This window comes from Ornithorhynchus anatinus, chromosome 21 (genome assembly GCF_004115215.2).
Source record: "Ornithorhynchus anatinus isolate Pmale09 chromosome 21, mOrnAna1.pri.v4, whole genome shotgun sequence".
NCBI classification, from domain to species: Eukaryota; Metazoa; Chordata; class Mammalia; order Monotremata; family Ornithorhynchidae; genus Ornithorhynchus; species Ornithorhynchus anatinus.
Window position 1 is genome coordinate 21225907 of NC_041748.1, and position 23584 is coordinate 21249490.

Here is a 23584-nt window from a genome sequence, read left to right on the forward strand (position 1 = left end):
CACGGTACTGTGCACTTGGAAGAGGACCACAGAACGGAGTTGGTTGGCAGAGGGAGGTAAAGCATTTGAACCCCATTTCACAGATGAGGAAGCTGAGGCCCAGAGAGGTTCGGGGCCTCACCCTAGGTCACACAGCAAGCCGGCGGCAGAACTGGGATGAGAACGCAGGTCCCTCGCTGCCCAGGCCTCGACCATCCCAATGGATCAATCCCTCGATCGCATCTGTGAGCACAGACCCGGGAGGCGGAAGGACCCGGGTTCCAAACCCGGCTCCACCACGTCTGCTCTGCGGCTCAATTCCCTCATCTGTACGGTGGGAATTAAGACCGCGGGCCCCACGTGGGACAGGGACGGTGTCCAACCTGATTAGCTTGTACCTACCCCGGTGCTTAGAACAGTGCTTAACACAAAGTAAGCGCCGAAGAAATACCCTCATTATTAAAATCATCAGGAAGCGCTTACCGTGTGCTTAGTTCGGTAAGCTCCTGGGAGAGGACAATCCAACAGAGTTGGCGTTCCCCGCCCACCACGAGTTTACAGTCTAGAGGGGGAGACGGTCAGCGACGTAAAGTGCGGCTACGTATGGGGCTCCGGAGTCGGGGTGGTCCGGGGGCGGGGGGACTCACGTGCTGTCGATGAGCTGCTCCAGCTCCTGGACGGTGCGCGACAGCTGCTCGGCCGGGGGGAAGCTCTTGCCCACCTTGAGGAAGAGGGCGGCCATCTTGTTGCTCCTCAGGAAGCCCGCCGCTCGACGCCTCAGCCCGTGGAGCACGCAGGCCTCCACGGCCGCTGCGGGGGACAAGGCGGGCGGTGGGGAGGGGGAAGCGCCGCTCCAGTCCCTCCGAACCCCCTCCCCGCCACTCAGCCCCCCCCCCACGCCCCCACCCCCGGGCCCAGAAGCGCCCGGAGGGCGGGGTGGGGTCTACTGGCTACCTCAGGGCCCGGCACCCGGAGGAGCTCCCCATAAACACGCCGGGGGCAACACGGGGGTCCCTCCTTCTCCCCCCGGGACCCCCTCCCGAGCTCGTGCCTCCCCACCCCCAAGCCCACCTACCCCCCGGCGACCCTCATCACAACCGTGACAAACTGGGGGATCCGCGAAGAGCTTACGAGGCGACGAGCTCTACGTGAGGTACGAGACCTTCGGGTCAGACGCGGTCCCTGCCCCAGACGGGGCTCGCGGTCAAAGGGGAGGGGCGCCGGGTAGCGAACCCCCATTTTACAGATGAGGAAACTGAGGCACCGAGAAGTGAAGCGACTCGTCTAAGATCCCGCTGCAGGTAAGGCCCGGAGCCGGAATTGGAACTCAGGCCCTCTGACTCCCAGGCCCGGGCTCCTTCCGCTAGGCCACGCTGCTCCTGACGCTCCTTTCCCTCTGCCTCAACTTCCTGTGCCGGTGAAGCTGTTACTCAAACGAGACCCTCCCCTCTAAGGACCCCTCCCCAGAGGAGGTCAGTAAAAACCTCCTCCCGTGGCCAGTCGTGGGGAAGGGGCGGGGAGGGGGTCGGGGCAAGCTTGGTGAAGAGCGGAACGAGACCCTCGACCACTTTCTTTTCTTTCTTTCTTTCTTTCTTCTAAAATGATATTTGTCGAGCGCTCACTACGTGCCGGGCACTGGTCTAAACGCTGAGCTTGATCCATGCTAATGGGTTGGACACAATCCATATCCCACGTGGAGCTCACAGTCTTAATCCCCATTTTACAGAGGCAACGGAGGCCCGGAGAAGTAAAGCGACTCGCCCGAGGTCACACAGCAGACATGTAGCAGAGCCGGAATTAGAACCCAGGTCCTTCCGATTCCCAGGCCAGGCTCTACCCACTAGGCCACTGCTGCATCTTGGGGTCAGAAGACTTAGGCTGCAACCCCAAGAGGGCCTGGGGCACAGGGAGAGGTTTGAGCGTCCAACGCGGATGGTGTGAACACCCCGAATAATAGTAATAACGGTCATTGTGGTATCTGTTAATCGTTTACTGCGTGCCAGGCACTGTACTAAACGCTGGGGTGGATACGAGCAAATGGGGTGGGACACAGTCCCTGTCCCACATGAGGCTCACAGTCTCCATCCCCATTTTCCAGATAAAGTCACTGAGGCCCAGAGAAGTCAAGTGATTTGTCCAAGGTGACAGAGCAGTCAAGCGGCGGAGCCGGAATTAGAATCCAGATCCTCCTGACTCCCAGGCCCGGGCTCTAGCCACTAAGCCATTCTGCTTCTCTAAGATCAGGGGTCCGGCAGAAGGATCCCAGCGATGCCAGGGAGGGTGGTCAGCTGGGGCTGGGGGCGACCAAAGGGAAGAGGGGGGAGACGAGACGGCCCGAGAGGTGGCCTGCAAGGCTGGGGGGAGTCCAAAAGGTACCCCCTCCCCTCCACCCACCACATCCACTCCGACTTCCAGAGGAGGAGCTGGACAAGAGCAGAAAAGCTGGGATTCGCTTGCCCCTCGGCCACGGTGGCCGGGCCCGGGACTCTGTTCTCCCGGACCCCGGCCTCGCCCGCTCCCCCCACCCCACACTCCCGCCTCCCCGCTCCACAAAAGTCAATCCGGGCCATCAAAATGGCAGCGGGAGAGTTCCCCGGCTCCCCGGTGGCTCACACTTAGGAAGTGGCTCAGGGTTTGGGTGGGGGTAGAAGTCCACAAATGGAGTTGCAGGTGAAGACCAACGGATTTCCGGCCTAAGATGGCAGCCGAAGAGGACCCTCCGGGCCGTCTGGTGCCTACTCATGGGCTCCCGGGCCCCCTCCTCCTCATCCTCATCCTCCTCCCTGGGCTTCCCCCCGAGGGCCCTCACCAGGGATACTCCCCAAGGGATCGCCCAAAGCCAATTAGCAGGTGCGACAGTCCCGCCCCTTCCTCCCCAAATCCCTGAGGAAATCTCTGAGGGAAGCCAGAAAGGCTAATAATAATAGGTGTATTCGTTGTGGTATTTGTAAAGCACCTACGATGCGCCAGGCCCTGTACTGAGCCCTGGGGTGGCTACAGAAAATGGGATTGGACACCATCCCTGTCCCACGCACCGGGCCTCACAGTCTTCATCCCCGTTTTACAGATGAGGGGACTGAGGCCCAGAGAAGGGAAGTGACTGGCCCGAGGTCTCACTGCGGACACGTGGCGGAGCCGGGATGAGGACCCGGGGCCTTCTAGCTCCCAGGCCCCGCCGCCGTCCCCTCCCCGCCCCGCTGCCGGCTCCCCTGATGAGCTTCTCCCCCCTCCCTCCCGACCCACCCCGGCCCTCCACGGGGTCCCCAGGCTCACCACAGAAGGAAATGATGTGGCTGCTGTCTTCGTGGACAAACTTCCTGGTCACCGCCTCCTCCATGATCTGCTTCACCTGCCGGGCAGAAGGGTCGGGGGGTGAAGGGGGCGGGAGTGAGAGAGAAGCAGATGGCGTCCACCCGCGGGCTCTCGTGATTGACCTGCGCTCTGGGGGTGGCCGAGCTGCAGGAGAGATTTCCTTTCATCCTTCGGGAAAGGGTCCCCATCCTCCACAGCACTGAGAGACTGAAAGGTGCGCGCACACACACCCACAAACGGGGGGGGGGGGAACGAGAGAGGAGGAGAGGGAGAAGAGAGGAGGAGAGAAAGGAGAGAGAGAGAAGAGAGAAAAGAGGAGGACGAGGAGAGAGGAGGGGAGAGAGAGAGAAAGAAGAGGAGAGAAGAGAGGAGAGGAGAGAGAGGAGGGGAGGAGAGGGGAGGAGAGGAGAGAGAGGAGAGAAGAGAGAGGAGGAGAGAAGAGAGAGGAGGAGAGGACAGAGAGGAGAGAAGAGGAGAGAAGAGAGGGGAGGCGAGAGAAGGGAGGAGAGAAGAGAGGAGAGAAGAGTGGAGAGAGAAAAGAGGAGAGAAGAGGGAAGGAAGAGAGAGAAGAGAGAAGGGGAGAGAGAGGAGAGAGGAGAAAGAGGAGAGGAGGAGAGTGAAGAGAGAGGAGAGGAGGAGAGAGAAGAGAGGAGGAGAGAGGAGAGGAGAGAGAGGAGAGGAGAGGAAGGAGGAAAAAGAGGAGAGAGGAGGAAGAGAAAGAGAGGGGAGGGAGGGGAAAAGAGGAGAGGAGAGAGAGGGAAGGAGGAGAAAGAGGAGAGAGAGAAGAGGGAGCAGAAGAAAGAGGAGAAAGAGAAGAGGGAGCAGTAGAAAGAGGAGAGAAAAAAGAGGAAGAGAGAGAGAGAGGAGGAAAAAAGAGAGAGGAGGAGAGAGGGGGAAAGAGTGGGGGAGTGTGTGTGTGTGTCTGTTGCCCAGAAGCAGAGATCCAGATAGACTGTCAGCTCCTAGACGGCAGGGATCATGTCTACTAACTCTGTTGGACTCTTGCAAGCGTTTAGAACAGGGCTGTGCACTCAGCAAGCACCCGACAGATACCACTGATTGACTGTTTGGACTCTCCCGAGCTCTTAGTAGAGTGGCCTGCCCTCGATAACTGCCTAAGGAATCCACTCATTGGTTGGTTGGGCCGCTGAGGGTCCAGGCCGAGCGCCGCCAACAGCAAACACGACGACACACCAGTGATGGCCTTTTGGGGCACACACACAGAGACAGGCACACACTGTACGCTGGTTGTGGGCAAAGAACGTGTCTGTTTAATGTTCTACTGAAGTCTTTCAAGCATTCAGTACAGCGCTTCTGCACACAATAAGCGCTCAGTAAATACGACCGAACGAACACAGAGTGGCATCTTCTTCGGGTAAAAGAGATCCATCGAAGCAGCGAGGCTGAGTGGATAGTCTGAAGGTCACGGGTTCTAATCCCCGCTCCGCCACTCGTCAGCTGTATGACTTTGGGCAAGTCACTTCACTTCTCTGGGCCTCAGTTACCTCATCTGGCAAATGGGGATTAAGACCGTGAGCCCCACATGGGACAACCCGATCACCTTGTATCCCCTCTCTCACTGCTTAGAAGAGTGCTTCGCAAATAGTAAGTGCTTAACAAACGTCGTCATTATCATCATTATTATTATTATTCTCAAACTCTTTTCCGTCCCGCCTCTTCTCCAAAGGCCTGCAGCCTCGTCGCCACCACGCCGCTATAAATACTCCCGTGCTTCGGTAGGCGAAGCAGGGTCATTACTGAAACTCGTGTCATCTTCCACTCTGAACTGTAATAATTGGAATAGTTTCGGGGAGATTTATCCCCGGTAATGAATAGATCAAGCCCCCAGTTTAAAAATCAGCCCTCCCTTTCACACCGGCTTTTCTCCTCTACAACGTTACCTCGGCTACTGCGACCGAGGAGGATTCTCTCCTCTCAGACACATCCCGGTCTACCTCCCGTCTGCTGTCCTAAAGGCTGCGTTCGGTCCGAGATAATTAGGTTGAACCCAGTCCCCGTCCCACAGGGGGTTCCCGGTCTAAGAGTGAGGGAGGATGGGTTTTTCATTCCCATTTTATGGATGAGGAGACGGAAGCCCAGAGAAGTGACGTGACCGACCCAAGGTCACCCAGCGGGCAAGTGGCGGAGCCGGGATTAGAACCCAGATCCCCTGACTTGTGGCCTCGGGCTCCTTCCATTAGGCCGCCCTGCCTCTCTCACTTGAGGCTTGGGAACGTCTCATCCGTCATCCTTAGTGAGCGGCTCCATCAGGATAAGCGCTCAAGAAATACGATTGAATGGGCGTTTCCACCCTCCGGTAACAGAAAAGGTTGAGATGCAGCGTAGCCTGGTGGCTACAGCCCGGGCCTAGAAGTCACGAGGGCCCGGGTTCTAATCCCGGCTCTGCCGCCTGTCCACTGTGTGACCCTGGGTAAGTCACCTCTCTTTGCTGAGCCTCAGTGACCTCATCTGTTAAAATGGGGATGAAGAGTACGGGGCCCACGGGGAACATGGACCTAAACATCTTATATCTTCCCCAACGCTTAGTATAGCGTCTGACACATAGTAGGCGCTTAATAAATACCATTAATAAAGCAAAACAATGAATTTCCCTCCCAGCGAAGTAGCCGGGGCCTTCAAAGCAGTTGAGCATCTTTCCTGAACGAACGCATTTCCTGCTGTTGGCTATTCTCTTCTTCTTCCCGACAGGACATTAACCACGCTCCAGAAATCAACCGAGCACCTGCTCCGGTGAAGAGATGACCTGACTCTCCGCCAACCGGACGCCTCCGCTCAACGGGAACCCGCTGAGCGAGGTCCATGGTGGCACCCCGTCAACGTCGAGGATACCGCCAGAGTCCGGACGATGAGATCCGGGCTTGCGTTTCATCTCCAATCCTCTTCCCATTTCTTCCTCTCCACGGCCCGTTTCCCCTCCCCGCCCGGCTCCCCGCCAGTTAACCGGACGGGCCCAGGACTCCCATCCCGGCTAACGAGGAAATCGGGAGTGCCGGTTGGGTGTACAGCGGGTGGCCTGCCTTCTATCCGGTTAACAGTTGACTGGCGAGCTATAAATAGCCCGCTGCGCCGCGTATTCCCAGAGACCAGAGTCACCGCTAGCCTGGTAGCTTTAGTTAGCGTTAGTGTGGCCACTGACGTCCAGGGCTTCCTGGGGCCTCTGATAAGCTTCATGCAACTTCCACTTGCTAACGTTTTCCACTTGCCAGTGCCAAGATCTGCTTCCAGCCAAGTGTTTCTACCTCCACCGCCGGGATTTTGGAGTTGAGGACGAACACAGACACACACAAAAACACACAAACACACACAGACGCACAAACAGACACAGTTCCCGTGAAGGAAGCAGCGTCACTGACTTAAGAAGCCGAATTTGCCACAGTCTACAGAGATGGCAAAATCACCCACGGGGAATGGTTTTTCGGTGCGCTTTGATGATATTGGTTATACGCTTACCATGTGCCCAGCACTGGGCTAAGGGCTGAGGTGGATACAAGCTAATCAGGCTGGACACAGTCCCTGTCCCCCTTAGGGCTCACCATTTTCATCCCCATTTTCCAGATGAGAGAACTAAGGCCCAGTGAAATGACTCGTCCTAGGTCACGCAGCAGTCGAGGCGCGGACCCGAGATTGGAACCCAGGTCCTTCCTGACTCCCAGGCCCGGGCCCTAATAATAATGATAGTATTTGTTCAGTGCTTACTATGTAATAATAATAATAATAATGATGGTATTTGTTAAGCGCTTACTATGTGCAGAGCACTGTTCTAAGCGCTGGGGTAGACACAGGGGAATCAGGTTGTCCCACGTGGGGCTCACAGACTTCATCCCCATTTTACAGATGAGGTAACTGAGGCACAGAGAAGTGAAGCGACTTGCCCACAGTCACACAGCTGGCAAGTGGCAGAGCCGGGATTTGAACTCATGACCTCCGACTCCCCAGCCCGGGCTCTTTCCACTGAGCCACGCTTGTAGCCAAGGACTACGCCCTGTGCTTCTGCTGTTTTTTCCCAAGCACTTAGTAGGGGGCTCAGAATACACTAGGCCCCCAGTAAATGCCACTAGAAGCTCTTGGTGGGCAGGGAATATAGCGGGTGCTTCTGTTGTTCTTTCCCAAGCGCTTGGTACAGAGCGCTGCCAACAGTAGGTGTCCAAAAGTACTCTGGACTGATTCCCAACCAGATGGCAAAGTTCCCGAAAAATCAGCTGGAGCAACACAAACTCTCCAGGGGGACAATGGCTTCAAAAGCTCAATCCTTGAGGCGTGATCGAAGTAAAGCACGGACCGCTTGCAAAGGGAACTTTAAAGGGGGGCAGGGGTCGCCCTTCCGACCCGACGTGAGAGGCGGCGACGGGATCTCCCAAGTGTCATTCACTCAATCGTATTTACTGAGCGCTTACTATGTGCAAAGCGCTGTACTGAGCGCTTGGGAGAGGGCAACCAAAAGGCACATTCCCTGCCCATGACGAGCTCAAGGTCTACGGGGTCAAAACCAAATTTTCCAAGCAAAAACAATCAATTGACCGAATACTCACATGACCCGAGTAGGTAGGGCCAATTATCTTAACTTTATACCTCGCTGATATGACAGAATTAACAATAATGTTCTCTCCGTGTCCCGGCAGGAGCCAATTTGGTGTCAGAGACGGCAATTATGTCCACATCTATAATTTATTTACTTCTATTCATGTCTGACTCCCCCTCTACACTGTCAGCTCGTTGTGGGCAGGGAAATTTCCCGGTTATTGTTCTGTTGTCCTCTCCCAAGCGCTTAGTACAGTGCTCTGCACACTGAAAGTGCTCAATAAATGACTGAAGGAAGGAATGAAGGGCGAGGATACCCTCAACCAGGCCTCTGCCCTGGGAGGGGCAGTTGGAGAGACAGTAGGGTCTCTGATGGGGCGACCTCCCTACTATTATAGCGTTTAATCAAGAGTTCACAGTTCCGACAGTCTCTTTGTTTCGTTTGTTTTTACGGTATTTGTGAAGGCAGTGTACTAAGCAGAGGGGTGCATACAAGTGATTGGACGCGGCCCCTGTTCTCCCCCGCCCCCCTCGGGCTCACAATCTTGATCCCCATTTTCCAGATGAGGTAACCGAGGGCCAGAGAAGTGAAGTGACTCGCCCAAGGTCTCAAAGGAGACAAGTGGTGGAGAGGGGATTGGAACCCGGCTCCGCCACCTGTCAGCTGGGTGACTGTGGGCAAGTCACTTCACTTCTCTGGGCCTCAGTTACCTCATCTGTAAAATGGAGACGTGATCCTCACGTGGGACAACCCGATGACCCTGTATCTCCCCCAGCGCTTAGAACGGTACTCTGCACGTAGTAAGCGCCTAACAAATACCAACACTATTATTAACCCAGGCCCGTGTTCTGCCTGCTAGGCCACGCTGTTTCTCTGGACTTCATGTGGCTCATCTCAATCAAAGGTATTTATTGTGTGCAAAACACTGTACGAAGCGCCTGGGAGAGTACAAAACAGCAGAATCGGTAGTCGCGTCACTCGCCCAACGCGAGGTTAGAGTCTAAAGGGGGAGTTCAGTCTACAGTCTCCTGCAAACTCACCCCAGCAGATAGCTTGCCCCCATTTTACAGATGAGGCAACTGAGGCCTAGGGTAGTAAAATGATTATTTAACTGGGAAGCGGCGTGGCCTGGTGGGTAGAACCCAGGCCTGGGAGTCGGACGGACCTGGCCTCTCATCCCGGCTCCGCCACTTGTCCGCCGTGTGACCTCGGGCAAGTCGCTTCACTTCTCTTTGCCTCAGTCACCTCCTCTGTAAAATGGGGATGAAGCCTGTGAGCCCCACGTGGGACAGCCTGATGACCTTGTATCTACCCCAGTGCTTAGAATAGTGCTGGGCACATACATACTAATAGCGCTTAATAGATACTATAATTATCATTATTCTCCGTGCCTCATCTACCTCATGAGTAAAATGGGGATGAAGCCTGTGAGCCCCACGTGGGACAGCCTGATGACCTGGTATCTACCCCGGTGCCTGGAATAGGGCTTGGCGCATAGTAAGCGCTTTAACAGATACTATAATTATTATTACTCTCTGTGCCTCATTTACCTCAGGAGTAAAATGGGGGTGAAGACTGTGAGCCCCAGGTGGGACAAGGACTGTGTCCAACCTGAGTAGCTCGAATCTACCCCAGCACTTAGTACGGTGCCTGGCACAGAGTAAGCGCTTAACAAATGCCCATTAAAAAAAAAAAGAAGAATCTAAAGGCCTCAGGGGCCGCCCTGCCCGAAGTCAAAAAGGCTCTGCTCATCTCTAGTCCTCCTTCCTGCTCCCTCGGCTCTCCCTGGGCCTCACCCCTTCGCCGGCAATCCAGCATCTGGAATTCTCACGGTGCGTTCACGCATCCCCTTCCCTGGGGTCGATGTCCGTTCTCGGTTCCGAAATCGCTGAGCCGGGCCTTCGGCCAGCTGTGACCTTCTTCCCCCACTCTGGAAATTATTTCCGTGTCTCGTCCCCCCGCCCCCCCAAGACTGTCAGCTCCCCGAAGGCAGGCCTCCTGCCCGCCGACTCTACTATCCCCTCCCAGGGGTTTAGCACAGTGCCCTGCGCCCGGTAGATCGTAAAATTCCTCCAGGACAGAGAGGAGATCTTCTAGCTCTATTGTAGTCTCCCCAGTCCTTAATAGGTACTCAAATAAGATTGACGGATTGTCTACATTTCAGGTGTCAGCAGGGAATCCAAAGAAAGTGGTCCTCAACACAGTGCTTGGAGCAGCATAAGCACTTGATAAATGCCCTCATTAATCCTGGGGAGAAGAGAAGGAGCTCTTTTCCTTTTTTATGGTATTTATTATTAATAATAATAATTGCAGCATGTGTAAAGCACTCACTGCGTGCCAGGCACCGTACTAAGCGCTGGGGTGGAGTCGAGGTAATCGGGTCGGACACGGTCCCCGTCCCACATCGGTCTCACGATAATAATAATAACGTTGGCATTTGTTAAGCGCTCACTGTGTGCAGAGCACTGTTCTAAGCGCTGAGTAGACACAGGGTAATCGGGTTGTCCCACGTGAGGCTCACAGTCTTAATCCCCATTTTGCAGATGAGGGAACCGAGGCCCGCAGAAGTTCAGTGACTTGCCCGAGGTCACACAGCACACAAGTGGTGGAGCCGGGATCAGACCCCAGGTCCTCGCGACTCCCATTTCGAGGTGTCCCAACTAGGGGCAGGTTTGGGCGCGCACCCCGTTCCCGATGGCCGGGGCAATCCGGAACTACCTACCGGGCCTCCCCCGGAGACCAGCCGGGATCGGAAGGAAGCGGAGGCCGTTCCCGAGCCTCCCCAGAGGAGGCTATTAATAGTGCCACATTTGGCTACGTTCACACAGTAGGAGAAATGATGGAATTCATCGAACGCCTCCTGAGAGCAATGCGAAGCGCTTGGGAGGCTTCAGCGAGGCCCGGGGTAAGGAGCCGAGGACTGGAGAGCCAGGAGGCCCCCGGTTCTCATCCCGGCTCTGCCGCTGGCTGGCTGCGTGACCTTGGTCGAGTCACTTCACTTTCAGTTTCCACTTCATTATAATCCACCACATTTCCCGAGTGCTTAGCACTGCACTAAGCACTTAGAGGAATAACCGCTCTCTTTTGGACTGAGAACCCTGTCCGACGGTCTCATCTCTTTTTTTTTTTAACTTTACTTAGGGAAGCAGTGCGGTCTAGCGGTTAAGTGCACGGCCCTTGGGGACAGAGGACGTGGGTTTTAATCCCGGCTCCGCCATCTGTCTGCTGTGTGACCTTGGGCAAATCACTTCACTTCCCTGGGCCTCAGTTATCTCAACTATAAAATGGGGATTAAAAAGCTCGCTGTGGGCCGGGAACGTGTGCGTTATATGGCACTCTCCCAAGCGCTTAGTATAGTGCTCTGCACACTGTAAGCACTCAATAAATCCAATTGAGTGAACTACCCCAGCACTTAGTACAGGGCCTGGACACATAGTAAGCGCTTAAATACCATTTAAAAAAAATCCTGACTCCTTGTCCTTGAGCAAGTCATACATATTTCCTAAGTGCTTACTATGTGCCAGGCACTGTACTAAGCACCAGAGTAGGTCCAAGACAACCTGGTAAGACACAGTCCCTATCCCACATGGGGCTCACCGTCTAAGGCAGAGAAATGAATCTCCATTTGACAGATGAGATGACTGAGGCCCAGAGAAGCCAAGTGACTTGCTCGGGACGAGCAGAAAAGTGGCAGATCTGGATTAGAACCCAGTTCCTCTGACTCTCAGGCCCAGGCTCTCTCTCTTACCATCATCCTTCTACCCCAGCACTTGGCCCATAGTCAGCGCTTCATAAATACCACAATTCCCACGATAAGAGCACGAGACCCGGGGAGCTTCTGCTCCGACGGGGGAGACGTGACGGAGAGAAGAGTCACCCGACGGGTGGAATCCAACGTAATAAATACGTATCTAAGGGCCGGAGGTACGCGAGAGTAGGTAGAGATGATGTCCGCCCGGCTCTGGTCTCCCGGCAACCCCATCGCAGGCCGCCGGAGGTACCAGTCCCACCTCCTCGGCCATCCTTCCCGTCCGCCCGGTCTACCTCCGTGCCGCCGGGCCCGGCGGCGAGCCCGAGCCGGTCCCGGCTGAACAGTCGGGTCAATTATTTGGCCATCGCGGGTCTTGGACCCAGCTCCGTCTGTCAGGCTCGAGGGGGTCTTCTCCTCGTTTTCCCCTTCTCCGGGCTCACCACCATCCCTCCCTCCCGCCCCCCTTCTCTGCCCACGGACCGACGTGATCCGGCCGCCTCCTCGGATCCCCCCGCGACCCCCCTCTCTTCCGAGACCATCGGGAGGAGGACGACAAAATATCCGCTGCAGATCGGCCGATGAACAGGCGTCACGCGGTTCTGGAGCTTAATGACTGTTGCTACGGCGACGGAGAGTCGCCGTTAGGCCCTGTCCCCGTGGAACAAAATGAAGGCCGCTGGAGCCGACCGACGGGGCGGGTGATGCCAGGGTCCGGGCCGGACTGGCCTCTCCCGGGGGGAGGATGGGCAATTATGGGGAGGCGGGGGGTAGATCCGGGCAGGACAGCCGCGGGGGGCAAACGCGGAAGGAAGAGCTGGGGGTTTCCGGGAAATTCAAGCCCGGATGATCCTCTGGCCTCGAGCCCCAGGGGCCCTAATCCACCCCACCCCAGCGCTCAGCGCAGTGCTCGACGCAGAGCGAGCGCTTAACAATCGCCACCGGTATCATTTGTGTCCGGCTAATCCCGGTCCCGCAGCACTCACGTCTAGATCTGTAATTTACTTATATTAAAGTCCCTCTCCCCCGCTAGATTGGAAGCTCTCTGTGGGCAGGGAATGCGTCTGTTCTATTGTCTCCTCCCAAGCGCTTGCTACAGGGCTCTGCGCAGAGTAAGTGCTCAATAAATATGACCGATTAATTGCAGGATCTGCTCCCCATTGGCACCAATACCTTGGGGTCCTCCAGGCTACTCCATCCTGCACCCCTGGGTCACCCCCGAGAAGCCTCGCCACCAACCCGGAAACCCCGGAACCGCCCCCTGCCCCCGCCAACAATCTGCAATGTCGATATTCGCGGTTACTATGTGCCCAGCACTGGGCTAAGCATTAAAACCTAAGCAGAATAATCAAAACAGCCACGGCCCCTAGCCGAGAAGTTCATTGCTTTTTTCCGGCGGGCGCGGGGAGGGGAACGTGGCATGTATTAGACGCTTACTATGGCCAGACACTGTACTAAGAGCTGGGGAAGAGACAAGGTAATCAAGTTGGACGCTGTCCCTGTCCCACGTAGGGCTCACACTCTTAATCCCCATTTTACAGAAGAGGGAACTAATAATACTAATGTTGGTATTTGTTAAGCGCTTACTAGGTGCCGAGCACTGTTCTAAGCGCTGGGGCAGATCGGGTAGATACAGGCTTCATCCCCATTTTCCAGATGAGGCAACCGAGGCACAGTCGCTTCACTCCTCTGGGCCTCAGTGACCTCCTCTGTAAAAGGGGGATGAAGCCTGTGAGCCCCACGTGGGACAACCTGATTCATTCATTCAATAGTATTTATCGAGCGCTTACTGTGTGCAGGGCACCGTACTAAGCGCTTGGAATGGACAAATCGGCAACAGATAGAGACGGTCCCTGCCCTCTGACGGGCTTCCGGTCTAATCGGGGGAGACGGGCAGACGAGAACAGTGGCAATAAATAGAGTCGAGGGGAAGGACATCTCATAAAACAACATAAAACCTGACGATCTTGTATCCCCCGCAGCGCTTAGAACAGTGCTTGGCACACAGTAAGCGCTTAACAGATACCATCGTCATTATTATTCCGCTCCAGTGGAGAGGCACGGCCCCCCGCCCGCCCCGCAGATGTTCCTCCGGGATGGGATGCCCGCGGCCCGAGAGTTCGAGCTTCCCGCTCCGAGGGGGTGACGTCTCCTCCGGGAGGCCTTCCGTGACTGAGCCCTCCTTTCCTCTTCTCCCACTCCCTCTTGCTCCCTTTCTTCATCCCCCCCCCCCCCAGCCCCACACCGCTCGTGTCCACGTCCGTCGTTTTTATAGCCCGTCTCCCCCTCGAGACCGTCGGCTCACTGTGGGCAGGGAGGGTCTCCGGTCACTGTTCTAACCGTCCTCTCCCAGGCGCTTAGTACAGTGCCCCGCACATACTAAGAGCTCGGTAACCATGACTGACAGGAAAGGGAGAGAGAGCAGCGGGCGCCGGGGCCGAGCGCGGGCCGCGGCCTGTGCCCGCCGCCCCCGCCGCCCCCCGGCCATGCCCCCGGCGTGCCCGGCCGGGGGGGAGCGTGCGGCCGGGGCGCCCCCGAGCCGGGGTGGCGGGGAGCCCCCGGCAGGGCCTAAAGAAGAGCGGGGTCCTCCACCCCCGGCCACACCGATGGAGGGCTGGGGAGGGGTGGGTGGCCGGGACCCTCCAGGGGCCGGGCCCTGCCAGGCTCAGGACGGGCAGCTTGGTGGGGAGTTGGGGGGGGGGGGGGGTGGAGTCACACACACACACACACACACACACCCCCCAGGGCCGCCCGGGACCATCCCCGGAGTCCGGCAGGGGGCGCTGCCGTTCTACCCCGCTCCGGGCCGCCCGGGACATCCCCCACAACCCAGCAGGGGGCGCTGCCCTTCCACCCCGCCCAGGGCCGCCCGGGACAACCCCCGGGGCCCAGCAGGGGGCGCTGCCGTTCTACCCACCCTCCACAGGACCGCCCGGGCCAACCCCCAGGGCCCGGCAGGGGGCGCTGCCCTTCTACCCACCCTCCAGGGCCGCCCGGGTCAACCCCCGCAGCCCGGCAGGGGGCGCTGCCCTTCTACCCCAACCCCGGGCCGCCCGGGACATCCTCCGGAGCCCGGCAGGGGGCGCTGCCGCTCCTCCTCCCCCCAACAGACACACACACAGACACACACACACAGACATGTCTGCGGCCCCCGCCCCCCGCCTCCCCCTTACCTCCTTCTTGACGGTGCGCAGCAGCCTCTGGCGCGTCTCCGCCTCTGAGGGGGAGGAAGGGGCGGCCGGGTTAGCGGGGATGGAGGGGGAAGGGGGAAGGCCCCCCCCCAACGCTCTCTCCTCCCCCCCCCCCCATCCTCCCCCCCTCCCCGCGGTCCCCCGGCGGCCCCTCCCTCACCCGCGGGGACCGTGGCCATGTCGGCGCCGGTCGGGGGGTCCGGGGTCCGGGCGAGGCGGCGGCTCTGCGGAGGCGGCGGGGAGGGGGAGGGGTCCAGGGGAAGGGGGAGGGAGAGACAGAGACACACACAGACAGACAGAGGGAGAGAGACACGGAGGGAGAGAGGTGGGGGCGGGGTCTGGCGCGCGAGATGATGGGCGGGGCCTGGCGCGCGGGGCTGGGCGGGGCCTGGCGCGAGGCGGTGGGGGCGGGGCCTGGCGCGCGGGGCTGGGCGGGGCCTGGCGCGAGGCGGTGGGGGCGGGGCCTGGCGCGAGGCGGTGGGGGCGGGGTCTGGCGCGCGGGCGTGGGCGGGGGTCTGGCGCGCGATGGATGGGAGGGGCCTGGCGCGAGGGGGGGTGGGTGGGAGGGGCCTGGCGCGAGGGGGGGTGGGTGGGCGGGGCCTGGCGCGAGAGGTGGGCGGGGCCTCTGCGCGAGGCGGTGGGCGGGGCCTGGGGCGAGAGGGTGAAGCCAGCAGACTCTTAAAGGTTCACCTCCATTCCTACTCCCCTCACACCATCCCAAGGGCGGTAACATTATTATTATTATTATTATTATTATTAGCATTATTATTATTAACAATAACAACAGAGGTGATCAGGTGGTCCCCCGTGGGCCTCCCGCTCTTCATCCCCATTTTCCAGACGAGGTCACTGAGGCCCAGAGAAGTGACTCGCCCACAGTCACCCAGCTGCCAAGGGGCAGAGGCAGGATTCGAACCCGTGACCTCGGACTCCCAAGCCCGGGCTCGCCCAAGGTCAAACAGCAGGCAAGTGGGCAAAGCCAGGATAATAAGGTTGGTATTTGTTAAGCGCTTACTATGTGCCGAGCACTATTCTAAGCGCTGGGGTAGACACAGGGGAATCAGGTTGACCCACGTGGGGCTCACAGTCTTAATCCCCATTTTACAGATGAGGGAACTGAGGCACCGAGAAGTGAAGTGACTTGCCCCAAGTCACCCAGCGGGCAAGTGGCCGAGCCGGAATTCGAACCCATGACCTCTGACTCCAAAGCCCGTGCTCTTTCCACTGAGCCACGCTGCTTCTCAACTCCTGACTCACCGGACTGTACCCTTTCCACTAGGCCAGGCTGCTTCTCAGAGGAAGAGGGACGAGGGATGAATAAATGACTAAATTCACCTAGTAATAGTCAGTGGTATTTATTGAGCGCTCACTGTGTGCAGAGCACTATACTGAGCGCTTGGGGGAGGACAGTATAACACAAACAGACACACCCCCTGCCCACAACGAGCTTCCAGTCTAGAGGGGGAGACGGATGCGAATAGAAATGAATGAAAGACAAATATGGACATAAGTAGCGTGGGGCTGGAACTGGGGGGATGAATAAAGGGGAGTGAGTCAGAGTCACTCAGGAGTGGGAGAAAAGGAAAAGAGGATTTCGTCAGGGAAGGCCTCTTGGAAACTCACCTCCTCCAAGAGGCCTTCCCAGACTGAGCTCCCCCTTCTCCCTCTACCGCTCCCGCTTCACCTCTCCGCAGCTAAACCCTCTTTTAATAATGTTATTTGTTAAGCGCTTACTATGTGCGGAGCGCTGTTCTAAGCGCTGGGGTAGACACGGGGGAATCAGATTGTCCCACGTGGGGCTCACAGTCTTCACCCCCATTTGACAGATGAGGTAACTGAGGCACAGAGAAGTTAAGTGACTCGCCCACGGTCACCCAGCTGACAAGTGGCAGAGCTGGGATTCGAACCCATGACCTCTGACTCCAAAGCCCGGGCTCTTTCCACTGAGCCACGCTGCCCTCTGCTCCTCCCCCCTCTCCCTTCCCCTCCCCTCAGCACTGTACTCGTCCGCTCAACTGTATATATTTTCATTACCCTATTAATTTTGTTAATGAAATGTACATCACCTTGATTCTATTTAGTTGCCATTATTATTATTATTATTGTTAGAGGGGGAGACAGACATTAAAATCAATTACAGGTAGAGGAAATGGCAGAGTAAGGATATGCGCAATCAGTGGATCAGTCAATTTAATTTATTGAGCACTTACGGTGTGCAGAAAACTGTACTAAGCGCTTGGGAGAGGACAATAGAACAGTGTTGGGAGACATGTTCCCTTCCCACAACACCAGGGAGAGAAATAAATCCATGAAACACACAGATGAAAGTGCTGTGGGGCTGAAGGAGGGGTGAAGGAGAATAATAATGTTGGTATTTGTTAAGCGCTTACTATGTGCAGAGCACTGGTCTAAGCGCTGGGGCAGATACAGGGTCATCAGGTTGTCCCACGTGAGGCTCACGGTTAATCCCCATTTTACAGAGGAGGTAACTGAGGCCCAGAGAAGTGACTTGCCCACAGTCACGCAGCTAAGTGGCAGAGCCGGGAGTCGAACCCATGACCGCTGATTCCGAAGCCCACGCTCTTTTCACTGAGCCACGCTGCTTCTCGAGAAGCAGTGTGGCTTAGCAGCAAGAGCCCGGGCTCGCGCGTCAGAGGTCGTGGGTTCTAATCCCCGCTCTGCCACTTGTCTGCCGTGGGACCTTGGGGACACCATTTCACTTCTCCGGGCCTCAGTTCCCTCATCTGTAAAACGGGGATGAAGACCGTGAGCCCCACGTGGGACCGCCTGCTACCCTTGTATCTACCCCAGCGCTTTGAACAGCGCTCGGTACATAGTAGGCGTTTAACAAATACCGTAAATGACTATTCTTTTTATTCTTATAAAGGATGGAAAGCCAAATAGAAGGGTGACGCCGAAGGGAGTGGGAGACGGAAGAAGTGCCGTGAGACGGGGGTGAATATCACACAGTAAGTGCTCAATGAATAAGATTGAAGGAGTGAATGAATGAATACCAAGTATTTAAGGGGGACAGATTCCAGCCAGCCAGAAAGGAGGAAGAGTAATGATGTTGGTATTTGTTAAGCGCTTCCTATGTGCAGAGCACTGTTCTAAGCGCTGGGGTAGGTACAGGGTCATCAGGTCGTCCCACGTGAGGCTCACTGTTAATCCCCATTTTCCAGATGAGGGCACTGAGGCCCAGAGAAGTGAAGTGACTCCCCCACGGTCCCCCAGCTGACAAGGGGCAGATCCAGGATTCGAACCCATGACCTCTGACTCCCAAGCCCGGGCTCTTTCCACCGAGCCATGAGCATGGCAGGGTGGATAGGGCAGGGGCCTGGGAGTCCGAAGGTCATGAGTTCTAATCCCCCCTCTGCCAATTATCTGCTGCGTGACCTTGGGCAAGTCATTTCATTTCCTGTGGGCCTCAGTCACCTCCTCCGTAAAATGGGGGTGGAGACCGTGAGCCCCACGTGGGACGGGGACTGCGTCCAACCCGATTTGCTTGGATCCACCCCAGCGCTCTGTACAGTGCCTGGACATAGTAGGCGCTCAAACAATACCATCATTATTCTTCTCTGGGCCTCAGTCCCCTCATCTGTCAAATGGGGATGAAGACCGTGAGCCCCACGTGGGACAACCTCATCACCTTGTATGTACCCCAGCGCTTAGAACAGTGCTTGGCACATAAGCGCTTAGCAAATGCCTTCATTAATACAGTGTTCCGCACCCAGTGAGCGCTCAATAAATACCACTAAAGGGAGCGCTTAGTAAATACGACGGGATGAGTATGAAGGGGGAAGGGACGCCAGGCCAGAGAGCGCGCCGTGGGACGATCAAACTCTGCCCCTTGTCAGCTGTGTGACTGGGGGCAAGACACTTCACTTCTCTGGGCCTCAGTTCCCTCATCTGGAAAATGGGGATGAAGACTGGGAGCCCCACGTGGGACCGCCTGATTCCCCTGTCTCTCCCCCAGCGCTTACAACAGTGCTCTGCACCTAGTAAGCGCTTAACAAACCTCAACATTATTATGATGATGATTACGATCATAATGATAATCAAGGTACTTGATAAACGCCCCTGCAGGGGCAGGCACTTGGAGGACGCTCCTTCCGGAGGAGGAGGGGCGGGGCCCGGCGCCTGAGGCGATGCGTGACGTCAGGCGGCGCGAGGGGGCGGGGCCCGCGGTCTCGTGACGTCAGGCGGCGCGAGGGGGCGGGGCCCGAGGTCTCGTGACGTCAGGCGGCGTGAATGGGCGTGGCCCGCGGTCTCGCGGCGTGGCCCGTGGCATCGCGACGTCAGGCGGCGTGGGCGTGGCACGTGGTCTAGTGACGTCATGCGGCGTGAGGGGCGTGGTCCGCCGTCTGGTGAGGGGCGTGGCCCGGAGCGCCCGGAGGATGCGTCCGTTGCCGGCGCCGTGCGCGCTGCCGCTGGCCGCCCTGGCCGCCCTGGCCGCCGCCCGCAGCCCCAACGAGCCGCCCGAGCCGAGCCGCCCCTACGCCGTGCTGCGGGGGCAGAACCTGGGTGAGGGAGCCCGGAGGCCGGGGCCGGGGGCGGGCCCGTCCCCTCAGGCCCGTCCCCTCAGGCCCCACCCCGGACGGCCTGCGGGATTGGGGGAGACGATGGGCGGGGCAGGCGCGGGACACGCCCCCGGGGGATTGGGCGGGGTTTCCTCAGGACCCGCCCCTGATTGGGGATTGGATGAGGCGGGGCGGCCTCGTGCCCCGCCCCCTGCTGGGGATTGGGCGAGGCAGCCTCAGGCCACGCCCCCTACTGGTGGGCGGGCGGGGGATAGTCTCAAGCCCCGCCCTCTGCTGGGATTGGATGAGTGGCTGCCTCAAGCCCCGCCCCCTGCTGGGATTGGATGGGGGCGACCTCAAACCCCGCCCCCTGCCGGGGATTGGTCGGAAACCTCAGGCCCCGCCCCTCCCTGACATTGAGTGGGGCGGGGCAGCTTCAGGCCTGGGGGGAGAGGGGCCTAAGTTTTGACCCCACCCCATCCCCCCTGCTGGGGATAATAATAATAATGTTGGCATTTGTTAAGCGCTTACTCTGTGCAGAGCACTGTTCTAAGCGCTGGGGGAGATACAGGGTCATCAGGCTGTCCCACGTGAGGCGCACGGTCTTCATCCCCATTTGACAGATGAGGGAACTGAGGGCCAGGGAAGTGAAGTGACTCGCCCACAGTCACACAGCTGACAAGTGGCAGAGCCGGGATTCGAACCCATGACCTCGGACTCCCAAGCCCGGGTTCCTTCCACTGAATAATGATGGTCTTTGTTAAGCACTTCCTATGTGCCAAGCACTGTTCTAAACACTGGGGTAGAAACAAGGTCATCAGGCCGGTCCCAGTCTTCATCCCCATTTTACAGATGAGGTCACTGAGGCCCAGAGAAGTGAAATGACGTATCGTGATTAAGTTGTCATGTTTTTTATGTCCCAGTGCTAATCCCGGCTCGTCCACTTGCCTGCTGTGTGACCTTGGGCAAATCAATTTATCTGTGCCTCAGTTTCCTCATCTGTAAAATGGGAATTCACTAGCTGCTCCCTCTCCCACGGAAGACCAGGAGCCCCGTGAAAGGCAGGGACTGTCCAACTGATAAACTCGTATCTATCCCAGCGCTTAGATCAATTCTTTGCACATAGTAAGTGCTTAAAAGCTATTACTGCAATTTTGGGGGAGAACGCTATTGAGGAATGAGGGGATGTTCTTCCCAGGTGGGTCAAAAGGTCAGTGGATTTGCACACGTAAGCCCTGAGCACTGTGGTGTTTTTAAGAAACACGACCACTGCACTGTCAGAGAACGAGGCGTACTTTCAGATCTAGTGCCCTGCCCTAAAAAATGAAAAAAAAGTTGGTATTTGTTAAGCGCTTACTATGTGCAGAACACTGTTCTAAGCACTGGATACAAGGTAATCAGATTGTCCCACGTGAGGCTCACAGTTAATCCCCATTTTCCAGATGAGGGAACCGAGGCCCAGAGGAGTTAAGTGACTTGCCCAAGGGCTCACCACGGCTGCATTTCAAAAAAATAACTCCCAACTATAACTTTTAATCTTGGGTTGTGAAGTCTGGAGAGAGGGCAGTTGGGGCGTGAAGTTTCTGTGCAGAAACCTTGACAGAAGAGAGCAAAGCTTAGTGTAAAACTACCAGTTGCCATCACATTTCCAAGTTGATCTCATATCTGGCCTGAAGAGATTTTTTTTTTTCATTCCAGAGCTCTGTTAAAAGCACATGAGAAAGCCTTCCCGTTCATCTCTCTCCCCCCGCCATTTCCCATCCTACCTTGTCAGTTGAGTTCTCGCACCTTAAGCCCACAGCTACTCACCCCAGCCCCAAGGCTCTTCAGTCAATTAATCGTATTTATCGAGCGCTTACTGAGGGCACAGCGCTGTCCTGAGCGCCTGGGAGCATACTCTACCACAGACCATCGGTCCCTATCTTTTCACCCTCCGCTGTTTTCCCTGTATTTTAATGTCCGTCTCCCCCTCGAGCTCTTAGCACAGCGCTCTGCGCACAGTAAGCGCTCAATAAATACCACTGGGGAGAGACTCTAAGCCCCTCCAAGGCTGGAATCGTGCCTCCCACCTCTATTGTAGTCTCCCAAGCGCTTAGTACAGTACGGGGTGGCGGGCAATAAAGAGGACCGTTGGACCGAGCCCATCCAAGGCTCGCTTTTCCTCTCCGCCCGAGATCCTCAGCCTCCTCAGCGATGTCCTCCTTTGTCTTCTTTTCCAGTGCTGATGGGAAGCGTCTTCAGTTTCCTGCTGATCACCATGATACTCATGGCCGTTTGCGTTTACAAGCCCATCCGACGTCGCTAGCCCGACCTCCGCAGAGGATCTGGGGGTGCGTCGGGCCGAGGCGGCCCGGGAGCCAGCGGAGCAGCTCTGCGAGACGACGCGGGCTCTGCCGGAAACCTACGGCGCCGGAGGAACTTCCGCTTGCAGACCAGTCGTCTAGAAAAACCAAGCAGAGCGGCAGCGATGGAAATATTTTGAGTATCGGAGCGCGGCCCGCCTCCTGAATTGTTGATCTTGTGTGCATTCGTTCATTTATCCGGTCGTATTGATTGAGCGCGTCCCGCGTGCAAATCGCTGTATTAAGCGCTCGGGAGAGTTTTCCTGCCCCCCACGAGCTCACACCACAGAATGAGTCTGAAGGTGAGAAATTTCACTAAACTCAATCTGCTCCCAGGTTGTTTCCTCCTTAAAAATCGCGGGGCAACACAGATGCCTGGAGAATAACAATAATCGTGGCATTTAAGGGCCTACTATGTGCCAAGCATTGCACTAAGCGCTGGGGTGGATGATAGATTTTCAAGTTTTTTATGTGTAGGGAAGCAGTATGGCGCAGCGGAGTGAGCCCGGGCCTGGGAGACAGGAGGTCCTGGGTTCTAATCCCCGCTCCGCCAATTGTCCGCTCGCTGTGTGGCCTTGGGCAAGTCACTTCACTTCTCGGTGCTTCAGTGACCTCATCTGGAAAATGGGGATTAAGATTCTGAGCCCCAGGCGGGACAGGGACTGTGTCCAATCCGATTTGCTTGTCTCCACTCCAGCGCCTAGAACTGTGCCTGGCATACAGTAAGCACTTAACAAATACCGTAATTATTATTATTATTATTAAGTCAGATTTAGTGCCACGGAGCTCTCGGTCAAAGGGGGAGAACAGAAATTGAATCCCCATTTTCCCGGGGAGGAAACTCAGGCCCAGAGAAGCAAATTGACTTCCCTAAGGTCACTCAGCAGGCAAGGAGGAGACCCAGGTCTCAAATTCAAGTTCTGTGCCTCCCTGGCCCGGGCTTTTTCCATCAGGCCACACTCTTTCTCGTGCTTGGATTTCAGGAGGTCTGGGTTCTAGTCCCAACTCCATCCCTTGGCCCGCTCGGTGACCTGCAACAAATCAATTCACTTCTCTGCGCCCTAGTTTCCTTGATTTCAAAAATGCGGTCGAGTACCCGTTCCCCCTCTTGGACGGTGAGCCCCATGTGGGACAGGGTCCAAAAGGATGATCTTCTCTCCCCCAGCGCCGGGCACTAGTAAATTGACATCATTTCTTATTGAAGTATTTATCTGTGGGCCGGTTCACCGAGGCCTAAGGAGAAGACGTCTCCAAGGTTGAGGCTTCAGAAACCCCCTGGGGACAAAAGAACCTTCTGACAATAAGGCCCTGATCTCTTTAGGGACAGACTTTCCGGGTGGAAATTTCCTCCACGAACCGTCAGCTTTAAAGGAAGTGCCGCAGAGGGGGCTGGGGGAGAGGGGAGGCGCAGGTGCCGTCCGCGGCTCTGAATTTTCCGCCGTGGTAAACATTGTTGAAGAAGGATATTGTCAAGGCTGCTATTATCTTGCACCGCTGTGAGCAGGATTGTTTTCTTCCATGATGATTCTTTTAGCTGTGAATTCGATGTTTCGGTCACGAGTATAGTATCATCAAGGAGCTAGATTTCATTTTGTTTGGGGCGCCCGTTTAAATGCTTCCGCTGTGTTTCGTTCAAACACAACACTGGCTTTTAGCAGGCTGGACGGGGTGTGCTCTTCTACTCACAATGGGCCCTTAATCGCATTGTGCCACAAGACGGTTTTTGTTGTGTGTTCTAGAAGGATGACTCACAGGTGGTCACTTTTCCAAACAAAACATGCAATAAAATGAGAGCAGAACCACCCACTTTTCTGGGGTTTGTGGTATGTGACTTTCATTCGGTAGTGTGAATGACGGTGGGATTTGGTTTTTTCCTCACCTGTCAATCAGTGGTATTTATTGAGCGCTTAATGTGGGTAGAGCTCTGTATTAAGCGCTTGGGGGACTACAAT

General features: G+C 56.6%; 1 protein-coding gene across 1 annotated transcript in view; it reads right to left on the reverse strand.

Annotated features, from left to right (window-relative positions):
- The window catches only part of SGSM1 (small G protein signaling modulator 1), a 44055-nt gene extending 29065 nt beyond the window's left edge, over positions 1 to 14990 (reverse strand). The window contains exons 1-4 of the mRNA XM_029048822.1: positions 14931 to 14990; positions 14753 to 14796; positions 3253 to 3328; positions 627 to 789 (exon numbers count right to left, since the gene is read on the reverse strand). Of these exons, the coding sequence (XP_028904655.1) occupies positions 627 to 789; positions 3253 to 3328; positions 14753 to 14796; positions 14931 to 14949 (302 nt within the window). The 5' untranslated portion in view covers positions 14950 to 14990. The remainder of the gene's footprint in view (positions 1 to 626; positions 790 to 3252; positions 3329 to 14752; positions 14797 to 14930) is intronic.
- Positions 14991 to 23584: the final 8594 nt, after the last annotated feature.